This window comes from Papio anubis, chromosome 20 (assembly GCF_008728515.1).
Source record: "Papio anubis isolate 15944 chromosome 20, Panubis1.0, whole genome shotgun sequence".
In the NCBI taxonomy this organism is placed as follows: Eukaryota; Metazoa; Chordata; class Mammalia; order Primates; family Cercopithecidae; genus Papio; species Papio anubis.
Genome location: NC_044995.1, coordinates 16,155,488 through 16,178,012, shown reverse-complemented (window position 1 = coordinate 16,178,012; position 22,525 = coordinate 16,155,488). Strand labels below are relative to the sequence as shown.

Below are 22,525 nucleotides of genomic sequence, written 5' to 3'. Positions count from 1 at the left end.
AGCCTCTGACCCTGAGCAGCCTGGTTCCAGCACCAAGCTCTGAACCACCACCCACACAACCTCCTAAAGACCGGGAGACCTCCCAGGAAGGCGTGCAGAAGCTGCTGGGTCCCCAAAGGGATGCAGGAGAGAGTCTGGGAGTTGTCAGCACAGAGAGGAGGCGTAGAAGCCATTTGGGGGGTGGTGACGCACCCCAGGGAGGGTGTGGGGGCGGACAAGGGCCCGGGAGGAACCTCGAGTGCCCAAGGAGCACGGGGAGAGAGAGGTGTGGGGAAGAGAGGAGCAGGTGTCAGGAAGATCGAAGGGGCCTTGAAGAGTCAGGACAAGAGAGACAAAGGAAACCCTCAGGCATGGCCATGGGGAGGTCACTGCTGACACAGACAAGGTAGGAGGAAAATCCCAAATGTTGGGATCTTGGAAATGGGTGTGCACCATGAGCGTAGATAACTCCCGCCATATTTGGTGGGAGCAAAGGAAAAGTGTGTGGTGAGACAGTGACCCGAGGAGGGCTGGCTTGAAGGGACAAGGTACTCAAGTGAGTGGGGGATTCTGCCAGGCCCCTCATTCAATGAGACAGGATAGGGAGATGTGACGAGAGTGGGGGGCTGTCGGGGTGAGACTCAGGACTGGATATTGAATCTCCTTAGTCCAGTGTGGGACATCACAGAGAGGATGTGGAGGAGGCTGGAGGCCCTGGTGGGAGCCTGGGCACTTAGGTCCTGAATTGGGATGACAGGGATGGATGGCCCATGGTCCCTGGGAGCTGAGACCAGCACTGACGGGTGCTGAGGACCCTGGGACCTAGTTCCAAGAGGCGGCTGTGTGTTTGGGGTAGAGGCTTTGAACCCAGATCCTGAAGAGGGGAGCAGGAGCGGCCTTCCTGGGTGGGGCCAGAGTGGACAGGGCAGTCAAACCAGCCAGACAGCAAACAGAAGGCCAGGATGTGCAGAAGTGCCCACGCTGGCAGAGGGCAGGTGGGGAGCAACCAGCCTGGTAGGAGTGGGTCCCCCAGGACAGGCAGGCTCCCTGGCAGAGGGGTCCCGAAGCTGTGCTCTGCCAGGGAATGTCCCAGAGTCCTCTTTAACAACCCCTGGGAATTCTCAAGGGCTAGGGACGTCTCCCCTCCCACCAGGGCCTGCCCCAAGGCCACCCTGACTCTTTGTTGTTGTTTTTGTTGAAACAGAGTCTGGCTCTGTTGCCCAGGCTGGAGTGCAGGGGCGCCATCATGGTTCACTGCAGCCTCGACCTCCCGGGCTCAAGTGATCCTCCTACCTCAGCCTCCTGACTAGCTGGGATTACAGGCACAGGCCATCATGCCTGGCTATTTTTTGTAGAGATGAGGTTTCTCTGTGTTTGCTGGTCTTAAACTCCTAGGCTCAAGCAATCCTCCTGCTTTGGCCTCCCAAGTGCTGGGATTACAGGTGTGAGCCACTGCGCCCAACCCGCCCTGACTCTTCTCAGACCAGGTATGACCTGTTTTTCCCCTCACACCAGAGGTTCCCCTCAGGCCAGGCTCAAGTGACCCCTAGAACCTCCTCTTTGGAGACTGCCTTCTCTGCATCTTCCCTATACCCACTCCTGCCCCTCCCCACCCCCATGCACACAGAGGAGACGAATACACAGCTACTTCCGGATTATTTTATTCACATGGCTTGGTGGGGTACAGGCACTCCTGCCAGAGAGACAGGAGCAGGCCTCCCCGCCGGCCATGGTCAGTCACCCACCTCCCAGCCCTCTTAGGGTTAGTGCTAGTTATCACACACACAACAGCGAGGGGGTAGAGAAAGGAAGGCAAGAAGGGATCCCCATCTGCCCAGGGGCTTCAGACGGCCGCAGCCTGAGCCCCCTCCATCCTGGCCGGGCCTGGAGCCCCTGTCTCTGAAAACCCCACACTGGGCAGCCGCACCCGGAATCCACCTTCTTCCTGGTCCCCACTCCCACTCCGGGCCTTGGGGCTTAGGGACACCCTGGGGAAGCGGAACTTGGGTGACTTCTCTCTGACGGGGGACTTGGGAGCTGCATCGCCCTCCTGCCCCCGAGAGGCTTTAGAAGGGGCCGCCAGGCCTACACGTGGCAAGCGGACCCGGACCCGGCCCCGGCGCCCCAAGGCCCCTTCCCCACTGCCCTCTTCCTCCTCCTCCTCCTCGGGGCTGGGGGAGCCTTCCCCAGTGACCATCTCACTTTGGCTGAAGCCCACTCGGGGCAGCCTGAGTTTGGGGCTCTTGGCCTTCTCACCCTCCTCGGCCCCCTCCTTGGCCCACGCCAGGCCAAACCGGGGCAGCCGTACCTTGAGCTTGTGTCCAGCCTCCCCCTCCCCGTCTGCCACCTGGTACTCGGCGTGGTTGCCCCCGGGTGGTGAGAGCTCCACCTCGGGCAGTGAGAGGCGGAAGGTACGCTCGTCCCCTGGGGGCTGCTCCTCAGCACTCTCGCCCCCCACCCCAGCTCCGGTCCCCAGTGTGGGCAACTTCAGCCTCAGCCCACCCTTGCCTGTGGCCACCTCGCCTGCCTGTGCCTCTCGGCTTAGCCCCACGTCCAGCTCAAGCTGGGGCACTGTCACGGTGGGCATCTTGAAGACACCCTCACCCACCAACAGTTCCCCACCTGCAACCTGGGCTCCAGGCAGAGACAGGGTCACCTGGGGCACCTGAACCCTGCAGCCTGCTGTGTCCTCTGCTGAAGGGGCCATACTCTCAGCTTGCTGCCCTGGGGTACCCACCTCCCCAAAGCCGGTCAGCTCCACCTGGGGCAGGGAGATGCCCAGCGGAGGCATCCTCAGCCCCGCCTCATGGCCCTCAGTGACCACCTGCCTGGCTGTGGACACCTTCAGGCCTGACAGCTGCATTCCACTGATGGCCACAGCCCCCTCTGCCCTCCCTTCCTCCTGGGCGCCCAGTGTGACCAGCTCCACCTCGGGGATCTTAAGCTGCACAGCCGTGGACTCAGCCTTTTCCCCCGGGCTGGCACGCTCACCTTGAACTTCTGCTTCCTTCCCTCGAGCCAGCCCAAAGGAGGGCATCTTCAGCTTGGGCATCTTCACCCTCCCATCCCAGCCCCAGCCCTTGCCCTCCAACTCAGCCATCCCTGGCACTAGTTCTGCTGCCTCAGTGTCCCGGCCTCTGACCCCAAACTTGGGCAGAGCAAACCTGGGCCCCTTGACCTTGAGGTCGGCCCCTGCCACCTCTGCCTTGCCTGAGGGCAGGTGGGCATCCAGGCTGAGCTGTGGGATGGACAGATCGAGGGCAGGCAGCAGGCCTGCCTCCCCAGCCCCTTTGGCCTCAGCCTCAGCCCCCACCCGAGCCTTGGGGAGTGAGATGGCAAACTTGGATACCTTCAGCTTGGTGGCTCGCCCAGGCCCCTCAGCCTCTGCCTTAGCCACCTTTGGCCCTGAGAGTCCAAACTTAGGTAAGGAGAACTTGGAAGAGGGCTTGACTTTCATCTCCATCATCTCCAGCCGCCCTTCCTCAATTTCCACAGTGGGCAGCTGTGGAGTGACAATTTCAACAGAGGGCACTCGGAAGCCCACTTCCCTGACCTCGGGGCCCTCCACCCGCTCTACCTTGCCCATTTCAGTGGCTGGGACCTGCCTCTCCAGGCCAAGGGCTCCTGGTAAGTCTAGCTCCACTGAGGGCAGAGTGAGAGAAGGGACACCCACATGAGCCTCACCATCCACCTCTGGCTGCAGACAGGGAAGTGTTACCAGCTTCCCTGAGACCTCAGCACCCGCCTCGCCTGGCTTTCCCCGTGACGGGGACTCTGCCCTCCCTAGCTTGGGCATGGTCATCTTGGGCATCTTGAAGCCAAATTCCATCCCTTCTGCCTGCTCTGCCTTGGCGGCCTTTAGCTGCACCTCTGGAGCCCTAGGCAGCTTCACCTCTGGTGCCTTCGGAAGATGCACATCAGGAACCTTCGGTAGTTGCACTTCCGGCATCCGAATCTCTGACACTTTTGGCAGCTGCACCTCAGGGAGGTGCACATCGGGCACGGCCATCTCAGGCACCTTGGGGAGTTTTATCTCCGGGAGCTTCACGTCAGGGACTTTCATTTCGGAGACCTTGGGCAGCTGCACCTCTGGGAGGTGTACATCGGGCACGGCCATCTCAGGCACCTTGGGGAGTTTCATCTCTGAGACTTTTGGCAGCTGCACCTCGGGGAGTCGAACCTCTGGCACAGCCATCTCGGGCATTTTAGGGAGTTTCATCTCTGGGGCTTTCGGCAGCTGCACCTCTGGGAGGTGCACATCGGGCACAGCCATCTCAGGCACCTTCGGGAGTTTCACTTCAGGGAGTTTCATTTCAGGAAGTTTCATCTCAGGCACCTTTGGAAGCTTCATCTCAGGGACTTTCATCTCTGGGACTTTCGGCAGCTGCACCTCTGGAAGCCGCACCTCTGGCACAGCCATCTCTGGCACCTTTGGGAGCTTCATCTCTGACACCTTGGGGAGCTCCACCTCTGGAAGCCGCACCTCTGGCACAGCCATCTCTGGCACCTTTGGGAGTTTCATCTCTGACACTTTGGGCAGCTGCACCTCTGGAAGCCGCACCTCCGGCACAGCCATCTCTGGCACCTTTGGGAGCTTCATCTCTGACACCTCTGGAAGAGCTGCCTCGGGCACTTTTGGAAGCTTGACCTCAGGAGCCTTGGGGAGCTTCACTTCAGGTCCCTTGGGCACCTTGACCTCGGGCCCTGACACTCCGATGCCAAGGGAGGGCATCTTGATGGTGGGCAGCTTCAGCTTGCTCTCTACAACTTCAGGAGCAGCAGGCCGGGGCTCCAAGAGGGAAAGCCCAAAGGTGGGCATTCGAAGTCTGGGACCTTTCACCCTGGCCTCAGGGATGCCCTTGGCTACCTTGGCCTCAGCAACTTCCTTTGCTCGAGCCCCAAATCGGGGGAAACTAAGGCGGGGCATCTTCAGGGCCACCTCAGGTGCCTCTCCCCGGGCCTCCACCTCTGCACCCGGCAAGGCCAGGTCCACCCCCACAGTCGGTGCTGCCACATCCAGGGTGGGCACCACTACCGACACAGCCCCTTCCCGGGTCTCTAGGCAGGGAAGTGGAGGCAGAGCGGGCAGTGAGGGTAAGGCAGGCAGCTCCACCTGGGGGACCTGGATCTCCACGGCTGGGGCCTCCACAGCAGGCGGAGCCGGGGCTCCGAGCCCAAGGGTTGGTAGGTGGAGGGCAAAGCCACCAGCTGCCTCTGCAGAGGGGGCAGCCTTGGGGGCTGAGACCTGGGGGACACCCACCTCGGCCCCTGGCAGCCGGGGCCCAACCAGCTCCACCTGAGGGGCTGTGAAACGAGCCCCTGCAGCCACCTCGGCCTCCACCTTGGCCTTCCTGGGGGGAGGAGCAGCGGCGGCCAGCCGGGCTGCCTGAGCCTCTTCGGCCACTTCTCGTACACGCAGCCGAGGCAGCTGGAGGCGCCGGCGGACAGGGGCAGCCGGGACAGGACCCTTGGCAGCCTCAGCTTTGAGGCCTCGGCGCAGGCGGGAGAACTTGGGAAAGGAGAACTCGACGTCAACAGGGGCCAGGTCAGCGGGGACCCCCAGAGCCCCAGGCACCATCTTCTTCTTCTTCACAGGGGACAGACTCTGGATGTTCTGGGGAAAGAGGAGAGAGGCGGGAGGCGGTGGGACAGTGGGAGGCTGGGAGTGGACAGGAAAAGCCCCACCTGGTATTGGACCAGGCTGGGGATACCCTGGGTCAAGTATCTTGTCCCCCAAACATCATCCCCACTTCTTGCCTGTCTTTTCACTATGAGTGCCCAGGAAGGCAGGCAGCCATCTAGAATCTCCAAATGAGTCAACAGGAGTATAGGGACTGGGACCCAAGACTTCTAGGTCCTGATCTGGGATTTTCCCCAACATCCTCATTCTAGAGATGGGGAAACTGAGGCCCAGGGAGGGAAATAAATTTGTCCAGGGCCACTCAGCCATAATTGGGCCGCACTCAGGCTGGAATCTGGCTTCCCTGGTTCCAAGTAGCCTGGTCAGGACCCCTAGCAAGCCTGGATCCGATGGTGGGGACGCCTCTCCGAGGTGGGTGAGGGCCCTGGGCTGGGGTGGGTCTGTCCCCCTCCCCGGGGAAGAGTTTGGGGCAGAGAGGAAGGGGCAGAGGGTGGGATTAGCTTGGGTTAGTGACAAGACAGAGGGCAAGGCTGGCCCATGGTGGCGGGGAATGGGGCTCACGGCGCAGAGACCGGATCGCTGGGGCAGTCCAGGGCCGGGGCCGGGCTAAGCACGCGTACCAGCTTGGCCACCTTGGCCCGCGGGCCCTTGATCTCGTAGCCAGACACGGTCCCAGGCCGCAGCGCCAGGTCCCCGGTGGGCACAGTGCGCTTCAGGCAGAAGGAGACTTTGTAAGGCTCGGCGCATTGCAGCAGGCGTAGTGCGTCCTCGTACTTGAAGTTCTCGAAGAACACTCGGGCACTCAGCAGCTGGTCCCCTGCGGACGAGGTGGAGGTGCGCAGCACGTGGGCATCTCCCGGCTCCACCCAGGCCTAGTTCTGCCCACTTGCGCGGAGCCCCCCGCGGTGAGGCCCCGCCCCAAATTTTAGTCTCTCCAGTCCCCAGGGCAGGATTGAGTCGCAGTTACGCTAGTCCCCGCCCTATGACCTTATCCCCGCCCCCTGCAATGAACAAAGCCGCGCCCTCTCAGGTCACGCCCGCACCTTGTCGCTCCCCTAACCATCCTTACGTTTCAGATACTGACTTTGTTTCTTTTACCGAGAGAACAGAATCAGAAGAGAACTTCCAGAAGCTCCCACATTGTCTGTTCACCCCCTTTCTCCTTCCTGTTTCTGGGGATGAACTAACCCCACTCCTAGCTCAGGGCAATCCCTCCACCGCCTTCTCAGGGACATCCTCCAGCAATTCTCTCCTCTTCCCATATCATCAGTTGTCCTTCTCGTCTACATTATTCCCATCAGCATACAAACATTATTATTTCTCCCATAAGAAAGGTTGTCGACTGGGCGCGGTGGCTCACGCCTGTAATCCCAACACTTTGGGAGGCTGAGGCGGGCGGATCACGAGGTCAGGAGATCGAGACCATCCTGGCTAACACGGTGAAACCCCGTCTCTACTAAAAATAAAAAAAAAAAAAAAAATTAGCTGGGTGTGGTAGCGGGAGCCTGTAGTCCCAGCTACCCGGGAGGCTGAGGCAGGAGAATAGCGTGAACCCGGGAGGAGGAGCTTGCAGGGAGGAGGAGCTTGCAGTGAACCGAGATGGCGCCACTGCACTCCAGCCTGGGCGACAGAGCGAGACTCCGTGTCAAAAAAAAAAAAGGTTGTCATGGCCTCACTCCCCTGGAGCTCCTGCCCTATTGATCTGTTCACCTTAATAGGCAGAAGGTATTGAGTTCTCCAGTAGCATTGTTACCAGTTCTTCAATCACACCTCTGACCCTACTTTCCCACACACACATCTGAACTGCTCCTCTTAAGGTCCCAGGCAGTGACCTCTGTGTAGTAAGTTTAAGGGTCAAGTCCCAGGCCTCATCTGCTTAAACCACTCAGCATCTGATCTAACTTCATTCTCTCTCTCATACACTTGCTTCCCTTGGCTTCCAAGGTGCCACACCCTCTGGAGCCTCTCTGGGGGTTCCCTGTCAGTCTCCATAGATGTTTGCTTTCTCTCTCCCTGATTTCTTTCTTTCTTTTCTTTTCTTTTATAAACAGTCTCACTATGTTGCCCAGGCTGATGTTACCCAGTCCAGTCTCAAATTCCTAGGCTCAACTGATCCTCCCACCCCAGCCTCCAAAAATGCTGATATTACAGGCGTGAGCCACTATACCCAGCTTGCTTGCTTGCTTGCTTTCTATTTTTCTTTCTTTATTTCTCTCTTTCTTTCTTTCTCTTCTTTCTTTCTTTCTCTTTCTTTCTTTTCTTTCTTTCTTTCTTTCTTTCTTTCTTTTCTTTCTTTCTTTCTTTCTTTTTCTTTCTTTCTTTCTTTTTTCTTTCTTTCTTCCCTCCCTCCCTTCCTTCTTTCTTTCTTTTTTGAGATGGAGTTTCACAGCTCACCACAACTTTTGCCTCCCAGGTTCAAGCGACTCTCCTGGGACCACAGGCACGCGCCACCACGCCCGGCTAATTTTGTATTTTTAGTAGAGACAGGGTTTCTCCATGTTGGTCAGGCTGGTCTCAAACTCCCTCCCGGGCTCAAGCGATCCTCCCACCTTGGCTTCCCAAAGTGCTGAGATTACAGGTGTGAGCCACCCCATGCTTCACCATACTCTACTGTTAATGCAGCAGTTCAGCACAGTCAATTCATGTTTCTCCTCTGCTCACAGCCCTCACAGAATAAAAGCCAAAGTCCTATAAAGCCCTCTAAAAAGTCCCTACCTCAGGGGATCTGCCCACCTTGGCCTTCCAAAGCGCTGGGATTACACACGTGAGCCACCATGCCCAACCTCTTTTTTTTTTTCAAAGACAAGATCTCGCTCTTTCGCCCAGGCTATAGCACACTGGTGCAATGACAAATCACTGCAGCCTTGAACTTTCAGCCTCAAGCGATCCTCCTGCCTCAGCCTCCTGAGTACCTGCGACTGCAGCCCCGTGCCACCACACCCAGCCTCTCTGGCCTCTTAAAGACACACTATCCCAGACCTCAGGACTTGGACCTCCTCTCTGTCTACATGCTCAAGTCACCCCTCGGGAATTCTTGGAAAGCTCATCCAGATTGAGGAGTTTAAAGATCATAAATCTGAACAATAGCTGAGCATATCTCTGCAGCCCAGCACTCTCTCCTCCATGCTAGACTCACATCCAACATCTCCATCATATCTCCACTTGGGTGTCCAACACCACACCTCTCCTTTAACAGATTCAAACTGCACTCCTGGTCTTTTCCAAATGAGTGCTAGTCTCAGTGTGCTCCTTTTGAGAGACCAGCAACTCCACCCTCAGTCAAAAATCCCTGGATCCAACCTTGACAACTTTCTTTCCATCATACCTAATATCCAGCCCTCAAAGCTCCTCCTTCAAAATATATCCAGAATCCAGAATATATATATATATACATACATACCTCCAAAACCTTTTGGTCCTGAGCATCCTCATCTCTTACCTGGATAATCACAGTAGCCACCTTGTTGGTCTCCCTGCTCCTAACCCTGCCCTACTGTTTCATGTTGTTGGCTTTGTTTTTGAAACAGAATCTTGCTCTGCTGCCCAAGCTGGAGTGCAGTGGTGTGATCATGGCTCATTGCAGCTTCAATCTCCTGGGCTCAAGCGATCCTCCCACCTTGGCTTCCCAAAGTGCTGGGATTACAGGTGTGAGCCACCCCATGCTTGACCATACTCTACTGTTAATGCAGCAGTTCAGCACAGTCAATTCATGTTTCTCCTCTGCTCACAGCCCTCACAGAATAAAAGCCAAAGTCCCGTAAAGCCCTCTAAAAAATGCCCTCCTCTTACCTCTCTGGGCTCCTCTCTTACTCCCCTCTTCACTAACTCAATTGCATAGTCACTGGCTTCCTCACTGTTTCTCCCACAAGCTAGGCATGGTCCCACCTTGGAGCATTTTTGCTAGCTGTTCCCTCTTCCAGATGGCCTCATAGCTTGTTCCCTTATCTCATTTAGCCTTTTCACCCTTTCCAGTCCACCCCATTTTTTTTTTTTTTAGGCGGAGTTTTGCTTTTTCATCCAAGCTGGAGTGAAGTGGCACGAACTTGGCTTATTGCAACCTCAAGCAATTCTCCTGCCTCAGCCTCCTGAGTAACTGGGATTATAGGCGCCTGCCACCACATCCAGCTAATTTTTGTATTTTTAGTAGAGACAGAGTTCAAGGCCAGACTGGCCTTGAACTCCTGACCTCAGGTGATCTGCCCACCTTGGCCTCCCAAAGTGTTGGGATTACAGGTGTGAGCCACCGCACCTGGCCAAGCCCACCCCATTTAAAAATGCAGCTGTAGGCCGGGCGCGGTGGCTCAAGCCTGTAATCCCAGCACTTTGGGAGGCCGAGACGGGCGGATCATGAGGTCAGGAGATCGAGACCATCCTGGCTGACACGGTGAAACCCCGTCTCTACTAAAAAATACGAAAACTTAGCCGGGCGAGGTGGCGGGCGCCTGTAGTCCCAGCTACTCGGGAGGCTGAGGCAGGAGAATGGTGTAAACCCGGGAGGTGGAGCTTGCAGTGAGCTGAGATTCGGCCACTGCACTCCAGCCTGGGTGACAGAGCGAGACTCCGTCTCAAAAAAAAAAAAAAAAAATGCAGCTGTAGCACATTTTGTCCTCCTGGCAACTGTAGCACTTATTGCTTTCTAATTTATTAGATATTTTACTTAATTTGCTTAAATATGTCTCTCCTCACTGGAATGTAATCTCCATAAGTGCAAGGACTGTTGTTCACTGTTTTGTTCACTGCTGTAGCCCAAGCACCTAAGATAATGTCTGAAATAGGGCAGGGTACAGTGGCTCACGCCTGTAATCCCAGCACTTTGGGAGACCGAGGCAGATGGATTATTTGAGAGGTCAGGAGTTCGAGACCAGTCTGGCCAACATGGTGAAACCGCGTCTGTACTAAAAATACAAAAATTAGCTGGGCATGGTGGCCCGCGCCTGTAATCCCAGCTACTCGGGAGGCTGAGGCAGGAGAATCGCTTGAACCTGGGAGGCGGAGGTGGCAGTGAGCCGAGATCGCACCATTGCACTCCAGCCTGGGCAACAAGAGACAAACTCCGTCTCAAAATAAATAAATAAATAAATAAATAAATAAAGTCTGAAATAGAAGGCACTAATAAATAGTTGTTGCATGAATAAATCACGTCAGCTTCATCTATGTTTCCTAAAACATCCTTCACTTACAAAGCTTCTCTTCCCAACCCCTCCAAGTGACTCACTCCACCCTTTTCTCCTGCCCCAACAACAAAAACATTTACTAGCACTCACGTAGTTAAGCACTATGTGCCACTTAGCTATGTGCTAAGTGTTTTCACATACTGACTTGTTTAATCTACAATACATAATAACCCCATACTAGAATAAGTCCCATTTCAGAGATGAGAAAACTGAGGCACAGAAAGATCACAAGCTAGTAAACGGGGGATGTGGAATTCGCACCCAGACAGTGAACCTCTGGAGTTCGCTGTGAAGTCAGCAAAGCCCCGCCCCAAGCCCTTAACCCCGCCTCCTGGTCGCCGGTCACGCCCCCATCCCCTGGTCAGTTTCAGCTTCTCTTTGGACCCAAGGCAGATTCCTAACCCCGCCCCCGCAGTTCGACCCCCGCCCCATATCCCGGGCTCGCCCACCTTCCTGCAGGCTGAGGCTCCTGGCGGCCGGTGAGTCCTCGCGCAGCTCCCGAACGAAGATTCCCTCTTTGCCGCCGCCAGCTACGTTGATGCCGCTGACCCCGGTCTGCGCCTCTGTCTCCACGATAATTTCCACCAACTCCGCCCGTCTCAGCTCCTGCAGAGGGCGGCGAGGTGTAGTGCTGGGGCTCTAGGGCCAGACCTCGCCCAGAGCCCACCATTGCGCTCAACAGTGGCTCATATACATATATTATATACATATATATGTATATATTTATATAGAGAGACGGGGCGGGTCTCGCCACATTGCCCAGGCTGGTCTCGAACTCCTCCTTGGCCCAAGCGATCCTCCCGCCTCGGCCTCCCAAAGTGCTGGGATTACAGGCGTGAGCTACCGCGCCCGGCCAGGAGCGGCTGTTCAACGGGTCTTCAGGGCACACGCCCCTCGGCGCTGCGACGTCGGGACACACCCACTCCGGCCTCTCCCCTTTAAGCAAGCCCGCGGGCGACTGACCCGCGGAACCGTTAAACAGCTCCGCGGGCCGGCTGGCCTCACTGAGGCTCTAGAGCTGCAGTCGAAAGGGATTAGGGGAGGAGACGGGGTTGTAAGGGGATGGACTGCGTCGGAGTGGTCTGGAGAGAATTTGAGTTGTGATTGAGAGATTGGCCCAGGATCGTGGGGGCGTGGTCAGGTCGGGAGGGCGGGGCTGGGGGTTGGTGCGGGTAGGAGGGGTAGGAGAGCACAGGCCTGGGAGGAAGAGCCAAATGGGGTATAGAAGCGTGCCAAAGATAGGACTGTGGCCGGAATTTATGGGGGGTTATTTGGAGCTGGGATTGGAGACCCATATTATTATTATTATTATTATTTTTTTTTTTTTTTTTGAGACGGAGTCTTGCTCTGTCACCCAGGCTGGAGTGCAGTGGCCGGATCTCAGCTCACTGCAAGCTCCGCCTCCCGGGTTTACGCCATTCTCCTGCCTCAGCCTCCCGAGTAGCTGGGACTACAGGCGCCCGCCACCTCGCCCGGCTAAGTTTTTGTATTTTTAGTAGAGACGGGGTTTCACTGTGTTAGCCAGGATGGTCTCGATCTCCTGACCTCGTGATCCGCCCGTCTCGGCCTCCCAAAGTGCTGGGATTACAGGCTTGAGCCACCGCGCCCGGCCCCATATTATTTTTTTGTGGGGGGAGACAGGGTCTCTCACTCTGTCCCCAGGCTTGAGTGCGGTGTGATCATGGCTCACTGCAGCCTCGACCTCCTAAACTCAAGCAGCCCTTCCGCTCCAGTCTCCCAAGTAGTTGGGAACACAGGCACGCGCCACCATGCCCAGCTAATATTTAATTTTTTTTTTTTTTTTTTTGAGACGGAGTCTCGCTCTGTCGCCCAGGCTGGAGTGCAGTGGCACGATCTCGGCTCACCACAAGCTCCGCCTCCCGGGTTCACGCCATTCTCCTGCCTCAGCCTCCCGAGTAGCTGGGACTACAGGCGCCCGCCACCTCGCCTGGCTAGTTTTCTGTATTTTTTTAGTAGAGACGGGGTTTCACCGTGTTAACCAGGATGGTCTCGATCTCTTGACCTCGTGATCCGCCCGTCTCGGCCTCCCAAAGTGCTGGGATTACAGGCTTGAGCCACCGCGCCCGGCCTAATTTTTATTTTTTAAGAGACAGGGGTCTCACCGTATTTCCCAGGCTGGCCTCAAACTCCTGGCCTCAAGAGATCCTCCTGTCTCAGCCTCCCAAAGTGCTGGGATTACAGGCATGAGCCACTGCATCTGGCCCCGAGACCCATATTCTCCAAGCCGGATTGAACTATGGGGGAGGGGCTTTAATTATAGCAGAACAAGAGAAGAGTTGAGGATGGGATTCTGAGGAAGGGGCTGGCTGGACCTTCAAGCTGTCTGGGATTCGGGGGACAGGGAGTGGGATTTGCCTCCCTGCAGGCTTGAATCTGTGTGAGAATGTGCTCTATTGTAAATTCAATGACCCAAAGACCTGCGAAACGCCCACAGGAGAGGGAATCCAGTGAAGGGGGTCTGCGTGGGTAATGAATGGGACTGGCAGACATGGCATTCCCGGTATTTACTGTAAATGATGCAGATTGGACCTGGCCCAGAAGCCACTGTGGGATTCACAATAGGGCTTCCCAGAAGAGGCACTGACAAACCTGGATCCTGTCTAGGAATCCAATCTGCTGTGTGTCTTAGGAAGAATCTTGCCCTCTCTGGACCCACTTCTCTGCTGTAAAATAGGGTAGCATAGGCATACTGGAAGGAGGTTGCAGCAGGGATCTGAGAGGATGCTGTCACTTCCAGCGCATCAGGGCCAGCACAGAGTGGAATTGAGCCCAGGACTTGGAGGGAGAGCGGGTCTAGGCCAGATGCCCCACAGCAGTGGCCCCAAGGGACTAGGGGGCTGAGCAGGGCAGTGTGGGTAAGAAGAGTTGTGGCTGGGGCTGCAGAAAACAGCATGACCACCAAGTACCACCCTTTGGCTCAGCAGGCCGTGGACTCAGCATTTTATGTGCAGGATCTCTTTTTTTTTTTGAGGCGGAGTCTCGCTCTGTCACCCAGGCTGGAGTGCAGTGACACAATCTCAGCTCACTGCAACCTCCACCTCCCAGGTTCAAGCGATTCTTCTGCTTCAGCCTCCCGAGTAGCTGGGACTACAGGCACGTGCCACCACGCCCAGCTAATTTTTGTATTTTTAGTAGAGATGGAGTTTCACCATGTTGGCCAGAATGAGCTCGATCTCTTGACTTCATGATCCACCCACCTCGGCCTCCCAGAATGCTGGGATGACAGGCATGAGCCACCGTGCCCAGCCTCTTTTTATTTTTAAGAGTTGGAGTCAGGCCAGGCGCGGTGGCTCATGCCTATAATCTCAGCACTTTGGGAGCCCAAAGTGGTCGGATCACCTGAGGTCAGGAGTTCGAGACCAGCCTGGCCAACATGGCAAAACCCTGTCTCTACTAAAAGCCCTAAAATTAGCCAGGTGTGGTGGCAGGTGCCTGTAATCCCAGCTACTCAGGCGGCTGAGGCAGGAGAATCGCTTGAACCTGGGAGGCAGAGGTTGCAGTGAGTCAAGATTGCACCACTGCACTCTAGCCTGTGTGACAAGAGAAAGACTCCGTCTAAAAAAAAAAAAAAAGAGTCGGTCGGAGTCTTACTGTTTTGCCCAGGATGGTCTCCAATTCCTGGGCTCAAGGGATCCTCTGGCCTCAGCCTCCCAGAGTGTTGGGATTACAGGTGTGAGCCATCGAACCCAGCCTGCAGGATCTCATTTCATCCCCTCCCCACGGCCTTAGGCAGTCACAGAGGTGGACACTAAGGCCCAGAGAGATAAAGTGACTTGCCTAATGCCCTGTAGCAAGTTAAGTGGCTGGGCCTCAACCTTAGGTCTGTGACCCCAGAACCCATAGGCCATCCCGTAGGCAGAGAACTCCTGGCGCTCTACCTACTGCCTCTCACCCCTAGTATCAGCTTGGCCCCTGTAACAGTAGACCCGCTCTGTGCCTGGCATACAGTAAGACACGGTCGATGCCAGTCCACCATCTCAGTAACAGTGACAGCAGCTGCCATTCAAAGAGGCTTCCTCAGCACCAGACTCTGCAAATGGCTCAAGCGTGAGTTCTCAGAGGTGGAGATCATTACCTCCATTTCTTTTTTTTCTTTTGTTTTTTGAGACGGAGTCTCACTGCAACCCCCAAGCTGGAGTGCAATGGTATGATTTCGGCTCACTGCAACCTCCGCTTCCTGGGTTCAAGCGATTCTTCTGCCTCAGCCTCCTGAGTAGCTGGGGCTACAGGCGTGCACCATCATGCCCGGCTAATTTTTGTATTTTTAGCAGAGACGGGGTTTCACCATATTGGCCGGGCTGGTCCCGAACTCCTAACCTCAAATGATCAGCCCGCCTTGGCCTCCCAAAGTGCTGGGATTACAGGTGTGAGCCACTGCGCCCGGCCCCATTACCTCCATTTCACTGATAGGGAAACAGAGGCTCAAAGAGGTGAGATCATCTGCCCAGGGCCACACAGCTGAAGTGGTAGGGTTGGGATTTAAGCCATGGGTCCAAGCCCATGTCCTTAATCCCTACATTATATGCCCTTGTTTTGTTTTTGTTTTTGTTTTTGTTTTGTGTGTGTGTGTTTAGACAAGGTCTTTTTTTTTCTTTTTTTTGTTTACTTTGTTTTTCTTATTTGTTCTTTCCACACAGGAGACTTAATGCGACAGGATCTTGCTCTTTCACCCAGGCTGGCAGTCAGTGGTTCAATCATATCTCACTGCAACCTCAGCCTCCTGAGTTCAGGTGATTCTCCTACCTCAGCCTCCTGAGTAGCTGGGACTACAGGAATGCACCACTAAACCTGGCTATTTTTTTTTCCGGTAGAGACAGGGTCTCCCTATGTTGCCCAGGCTCGTCTCAAAACTCCCAGGCTCTAGTGATCCTCCTGTCTCGGCCTCCCAAAGTGCTGGAATTCCAGGCCTGAGTAACTGCACCTGCATTTACTGCCTCTTCTGATGAAGGGTTTCTGCTGGATTTTCTTTAGCTCCTTATTAACTTAGCTCCTTTATGCACCAATGAATTCACTGCTTTGAGTCTTAGTTTGTGCCAGACACTCAGTAAGGACATTACATATGTTAATTTTCTTCCCCTCACAGTGACCCATAAAATGGACCCTGTTACTATTTCCATTTCACAGATGGAGAGAATGAGGCACAGAGAGGCCAGAAAGTACCTCCTTGCTGCCCTAGTCTGTGCCTCCCCATTGTCCTCAAGTGCGCCTTGCAGGACACGTGGGCACTCACCTCTGCACTCCGGCTCCTGGCCTCCATGGCGTTGCTGGGAGGCACCTGCACCCCAGGCTCCTGTGTCCTCTCCCCTTTCTGCTGCAGAACCAGCTTCAGTTCTGCATGGAGCAGCTGCCTCTGAGCCTGCGGGAGGACAGCGGTGGAGGCTTGAGGCCAGGAGGGGATGAGAGGTGGAGGCCATGCTTACAGGGAGAGAGCAGGGTGGGTATTGGAAGGGGAGAAGAGCCCCACCCCAGCTGTCCTCTCACCGCTGCCTGGGCGCAGGCACTTCCTCCTAACAGGAGCCCAGCCCGAGGTGCCGCACAGCTGTCTGCAGGGCTCACGCCCTTCCGCGGGGTTCTTGCTGCCTGCCAGGGAAAGACCAGGACATGAAGCTCTAGGCAGGCGAGGGAGGGGTGGGGAGGGGCATGTGGCACCAGCCAGCACTCACCTGAGGGTCACCTCCAGCTCCTTGGGCCTCCTGGGTCCGGGGCTCTAAGAAGAATAATGAGAGCAGTGTTATTGGCTAACACCCACTGATGGCTTCCTGAGTGCCTTACCCTGCTGTGTTCTGCTGATACCCTATCCCCATCGTGCAGGTGGGAAACTGATCCTCAGAAGACCTTTACCCAGGATGACTCAGCTGGACAACACACAGTAAAGCCAAAACTGACTCTGAGGCTTCTCTGGCAGCAGGGCCCCTGTGCCAAAGATCTTGGCCAACTGAGGGGGCCAAACTCACTAAAAAATAATTGGTTTTTGAGACAGGGTCTAGCTCTATTGCCCAGGCTGGAGTGCAGTGGTGCAATCACAGCACACTGCTGCCTCGATCTCTGGGCTCAGGCAATCCTCCCACCTCGGTCTCCTGAGTAGCTGGGACCACAGGTGCAGGCCACAACACCTGGCTACGTGTGTGTTTGTTTGTGAGAGAGTTTCAGGCTGCAGTGCAATGGCGTGCTCTTGGCTCACTGCAACCACCAACTCCTGGGTTCAAGCCATTCTCCTGACTCAGCCTCCCGAGTAGTTGGGGCTACAGGCACGCACCTTGGGACTACAGGCACGCACCACCATGCCTGGCTAATTTTTGTATTTTTAGTAGAATTGGAGTTTCACCATGTTGGCCAGGCTAGTGTTGAACTCCTGACTGCAAGTGATCTGCCCATCTTGGCCTTCCAAAGTGCTGGAATTACAGGCATGAGCCACTGCACCTGGCAACACCAGGTTAATTTTTAAAATTAATTTATAGAGATGGGGTCTCCCTAGGTTGCCCAAACTGATCTCTAACTCCTGGGCTCATGTATCCTCCTGCCTCAGCCTCCCGACACTATAAAATAATTATAGCCACTCCCATGTACTCCCAGTGGGCAAATCATAGCACCTCTCTGTGCTTCAGTTACCTCATCCATAAAATGGGGAGAATAAGAGCTCTTACCTTGCAGGGCTGTTCCGAGGATGAAATGAGTTAATAAGTATAAAGTGCCAGGCACCTGGCAGGTGCTTTATAAATACTTGCTGCTATTATTATTATTATTATTACTATTATTATTATTTTGAGACAGAGTCTCACTCTATTGCCCAAGCTGGAGTGAAGTAGTGCGAATTCAGCTCACTGCAACCGCTGCTTCCTGGGTTCAAGTGATTCTCCTGCCTCAGCCTCTCGAGTAACTGGGATTACAGGCGCCCACCACCACGCCTGGCTACTTTTTTGTATTTTTAATAGAGATGGGGTTTCACCATGTTGGCTAGGCTGGTCTCGAACTCCTGACCTCAGGTTATCCACCCGCCTCGGCCTCCCAGAGAGCTGGGATTACAGGCATGAGCCACTGCACCTGTCAGGCCATTATTATTACTAAGAACTTCCTATGGCCTTGACCTTGTGTCGAGCGCCCCACAGGCACCACTGCACGTGGCCCTCAGCACAGCCTTGTGCAATCAGCTACTACTGAGCCCATTACAGAGGAGACAACTGAGGCTGGGGGAAGGGATATCAGTAGCCCAGATCACAAATGGTCGAGCCAGGACTTGAACTTGTCTGAAGGCTCCAGCCCTTTATCTGGGTAATAATAACTGATGGGTACTGAGTGGTTAGTATTTGCCGGTCCCCGTGCTAGACCTTCACCTTCTATCTCAGCTCAGAAAACCCCATTTCCTGAGAGGCCAAAAGAACTTGCTCAAGGCCTCATAGCTGAAATTCACATACAGCCATCCGCCAGTCCCATCTGGGAAAATTGAGATGAATACTGTCTCCCCCAACCCCCGACTCTGGGCTTGTCCCCACAGCCCCCACCTGGCATGCCAACCCGCCAACCCCTATTGCACAGGGAAAGGTCAGGCCTCACGCGGCACATTCCCTCACACAATGGCCCGTCTGCTGTGTTCACTTGCATTCCGCCCCTGCCCACCCACCCTGGCCACACAATGGCCCTTCATAGCCCATCACTAGGCAGGACAGAGGACATGCGGACCCCTTAACACTCCCACGGCACCCACGCCCCCCACAGTGTAAGAGGGCTTCTTTCTGCATCTCCTGGGGTCCTGGTCTCTGTGGCCTTCCTGTGAGCCCCCTGCCCCTTCCAGGCTGAGCCAGGACTTGAACTTGTCTAAAAACTCCAGTGCGGGCCGGGCACGTGGCTCAAGCCTGTAATCCCAACACTTTGGGAGGCTGAGGTGGGTGGATCACGAGGTCAGGGGTTCGAGACCAGCCTGGCCAACATGGTGAAACCCCGTTTCTACTAAAAATACAAAAATTAGCCAGGCGTGGTGGTGGGCGCCTGTAATCCCAGCTACCCGGGAGGCTGAGGCAGGAGAGTCGCTTGAGCCCGGGAGGCGGAGGTTGTGGTGAGCTGAGATCGTGCCACTGCACTCCAGCCTGGCGACATAGCGAGACTCCATCTCAAAAAAAATAATAAAGATAAAAATAAAAAAAGCTCCAGCGCTTTAGCTGGCCAATCATAATAACAACTGATGGGTATTGAGTGGTTAGTATTAATATTAGCTGGTCCCACACCAAGACCTTGTCTGCCATGTCTAGGGCATTTCCTCTGAATTGGACCATGTGCTAGCACCCATAGGCCTCAAAATCACCCTAGATGTTGTGGCTGTTACAGGGGTGGAAACTGAGGCTCACAGAGGGGTCACTCAGCCAGAAAGGGGCAGAACTAGGACCCGTGCCTGCCCTTCACCCGTGCTTCACCTTAGTTTGCATTGTTGGCCCTGCACACTGGGGCAGGAGCTGGGTTGGGCAGGAGGGGGTCAGCGGTGCTAGAAGCACACCCAGGCCAGGTGCCGGGCCTGGGCCGGGCAGGTGCTTTACATACTTGACCTCGTGGGACCCCATTTAACTGACGAGCCAATAAGAGTTAAGAGACCGGTGATCACGGTGACAGAGTAGACTCTTGAGCCCAGGTGCGAAAGCGAACTCAGTTCCCTTACCCAGGACTGAGACACAGCACAGAGTCCTGAGCTGGGGGCATGAGAAGCCTGGACCTTGGTGGTGGTAGTGGAGGGGGTCTCCTGGGTCACAAGCTGTCTGTCCCAGGCCCGTGGCTGTGAGGGTCATGCCCACAGCCTGGCACAGGAAGTTCAGGCGGGGCAGGGACAAGAGAGAGTACCCTCCTTCTTCGTCCCTCTCTGGGACAGGCACCCAGCCCAGGTTATATTTAGCCCAACTGTGCCCTTCCTGAGCCACGTACCCAGCTCCTGGGGTAAGGTGGGGGCAGCTTCGGAAGGAAACCCACAGAGAGGACTCTGTGTTCCCAGCTCTGCCTATCCCACGAGGGAGGGAAAGGAGGGGTGGGGAGGCTCCTGGCGGGGCGGTCCCTGCCTTGTGTTAGGAGCAGATCTACTGGGACCAGGCAGACACTCCAGGTGCCAGCAGCCTATTTCTTGGGCGGTTACTGTGGCATGACCCTGGCATATGCCAGAGTTTTCAGAATCCCCAGGGTCCCCATTTCTTGAGCACCTACGATGTGCTAAGTAAGATCCTTCCTGTCTTGGCTCCTTAAATCTTTGTAACATCTCGCTGGAGTGGGTACAACTGAGATATCCATTTCAGATGCGACTCATGCCCTTCAGAGCAGCTGGGAGCGAGGGGTTGTCATTTGGAGGCTGCTGAGGGATCGGCTGAGGGCATTGCCCTTCTGGCCCTCTTTCCCTGGTGACTGCCACCAACTTCACTTGGGAACCCTGCCTGCTCAGAGCCTCAGCTTTCCCCAGCCACCAGCGTGATCTCCCATAGTAATGGGGGTCGGGGGTTGAGCTGACTCATCCAGACCTCTAAACATTATCCGAGGCCACCTAGGGAGTCAGCGGGAGTTAAGGCGGTGACCTCTGGCTGCCTCAGTTAGTCCCTGCTCCAGCACTTCCCAGGTGTGAGGACTTGGGCAAGATCCTTCATCTCTGGGGCCTCAGTTTCTCCATCTGTAAAATGGAGCCAATAAGAATGGCTTTGAAGATTTGTGAGAGAACAGCAGGTGCTTAGAATATCCCTCGTATATAGTAAGTGTTCAATTAATATACACTCGTCTCTGACAGCAATAGGGAGAGTATGGAGGGAGGGGGCTCTGCATCTCACAGTGTTGCACATCCAACCTTTGCTCCTCAGTGGCCCCCACTTTCTCCGCTACCAAAGGGGAGCTTTGGCTGAGAGACAAAACCCAGCTCAGGCACCAGCCTCCCACCAACAGGATCCATGCTGCTTCCCCAGCACCCTACTCCAGGGAACCACCCCAGACATTCTGCCCCAGCTCTGGTGTTTGTTTGTTTGTTTGTTTGTTTTTTGGAGACAGGGTCTTACTCTGTCACTGAGACTGGAGTGCAGAGGTGTGATCACGGCTCACTGCAGCCTCAACCTCCTGGGCCCAACTCATTCTCCCATCTCAGCCTCCAGAGTAGCTGGGACCACAGGCATGCAACACCATACCCAGCTAATTAAAAAAAAAAGAAATTTTTTTTTTTGTAGAGATGGGGCCTCTCTATGTGGCTCAGGCTGGTCTCGAACTCCTGGGCTTAAGAAGTCCTCCCGCGGGGCCGGGCGCGGTGGCTCAAGCCTGTAATCCCAGCACTTTGGGAGGCCGAGGCGGGTGGATCACAAGGTCAGGAGATCGAGACTATCCTGGCTAACATGGTGAAACCCCGTCTCTACTAAAAATACAAAAAACTAGCCGGGCGCGGTAGCGGGCGCCTTTAGTCCCAGCTACTTGGGAGGCTGAGGCGGGAGAATGGCGTGAACCCGGGGGGTGGAGCTTGCAGTGAGCCGAGATCGCGCCACTGCACTCTAGCCTGGGAGACACAGTGAGACTCCGTCTCAAAAAAAAAAAAAAAAAAAAAAAAAAGAAGTCCTCCCGCCTCGGCCTCCCAAAGTGTTGAGATTATAGGCATGAGCCACCATTCCCGGCTGCCCTAGCTCTTTAAAAGCAGCAACTCATTTATTCTGGTGCCAGCCTTGTGAGGTGGCCTGGGGACATAAGCCCATTTTAGAGATGGGGAAGCAGAGGCACAAAGGATGAAGTATCTTGCCCAAGGCTGCACAGCCAGAAAGGAGAGGAGAGGGGATTTGAACCACTGGCTCCAAAGTCTGTACCTTTCACACACCTACAACACATGGCTTCCTGAGCCCCCAGGCCCCCTCCCAGCACCTCCCGGGACCCTGAACCTCATTCCCACAGTGTCTCAGCCTGGCCAGGGAAGGGACTGGCCGGCTGATCTCTTACCGCTGAGCCTCCAGACACCTCAAGAGCTCCTGGTCCCGTCTGTCAGCCCCAGCCCTAGGCTGGGGGGGAAAAGGAATGGGGAGGGGGAGGAGAGAGAGATCCCAGCCATTGGCTGCGGAGGTGTGACGTCACCAGAGGGTGGGTGGTGGAGAAACAAACATCCCGCTCCTCCAGCAACATCTATCCGCAAGCGGTGGGGGCCAAGAGACAGCCACCAGCCGCCTCTCTCTTGCCTGGGCCGAGACCTCTGCCATGAGCTCAGCTTCAAGGATTTGCACGTTGACTTCCTCGACTTGGAGAATCAGGACCCCACCCCGGCCCCAGCGTTTCCTGGCTCCAGGACCCCGGTCTGGCCAATGGCCTCTACCGTAAACTCCTTCCACTCCCTCTCCCTGTCAACTTGGGTTCAAATCACAGCTCGACCACTTCCTGGCTGGGTGACCTGCCGCCAGTCACAGCTTCTCTCTGTGGATAGTAAGAGTACCTACCTTATGGGGTTGTGGTGAAGATTAAATGAGTCAAAAGAGACTGAAAATGTAAAACAATGCCTGGCACAGAATGAGGGTTACTAATAAGTATTTGGTATTATTTTTCACACAAATTAAGTGGCTGGCTGGTCTTGCTGGGGGGTTTTGACCCTTTTTGAGTGAAACTGGGTACAGGGGACCCCCAGTTCTCTGTCTAATGGAGTTACTGTTTAGGGGGACACCTATTATATACTAAGTGCCATGCTCAATGCTCAAGCCCTGCTTTTGAATCAAGGGTGTAAAATGGGGTCCTTATGCTC

At 55.3% G+C, this 22,525-nt stretch overlaps 1 protein-coding gene across 3 annotated transcripts; it reads right to left on the bottom strand.

Moving 5' to 3' along the window:
• Positions 1-1,618: 1,618 nt before the first annotated feature.
• On the bottom strand, positions 1,619-22,086 carry PRX (periaxin). 3 transcript variants are annotated; one of them, XM_031659456.1, is made up of 8 exons: positions 21,739-22,086; positions 16,479-16,522; positions 16,297-16,395; positions 16,046-16,171; positions 11,244-11,400; positions 6,241-6,437; positions 4,589-5,593; positions 1,619-4,159 (listed from the first exon to the last, which is right to left on the bottom strand). In XM_031659456.1, exons 4-8 carry the CDS (start codon positions 16,070-16,072, stop codon positions 1,823-1,825), a joined length of 3,723 nt encoding a protein of 1,240 aa, XP_031515316.1. In that variant the 5' UTR covers positions 16,073-16,171; positions 16,297-16,395; positions 16,479-16,522; positions 21,739-22,086; the 3' UTR covers positions 1,619-1,822. The 3 variants fall into 3 exon arrangements, with proteins under 3 accessions (XP_031515316.1, XP_031515315.1, XP_009192780.2); XM_031659455.1 differs by having other exon boundaries at positions 1,619-4,369; positions 4,448-5,593; positions 21,739-22,084; XM_009194516.4 differs by having other exon boundaries at positions 1,619-5,593; positions 21,739-22,083.
• Positions 22,087-22,525: the final 439 nt, after the last annotated feature.

Excerpts from the sequence above, each read along its gene's own strand:
- PRX (XM_009194516.4), bottom strand. The coding sequence starts at position 16,072 with ATGGAGGCCAGGAGCCGGAGTGCAGAG. Across the intron at positions 11,401-16,045 it reads CCAGGAGCCGGAGTGCAGAG|GAGCTGAGACGGGCGGAGTT; the intron begins GTGAGTGCCCAC and ends CGCCCTCTGCAG. Across the intron at positions 6,438-11,243 it reads GAGCCTCAGCCTGCAGGAAG|GGGACCAGCTGCTGAGTGCC; the intron begins GTGGGCGAGCCC and ends CCTCGTCCGCAG.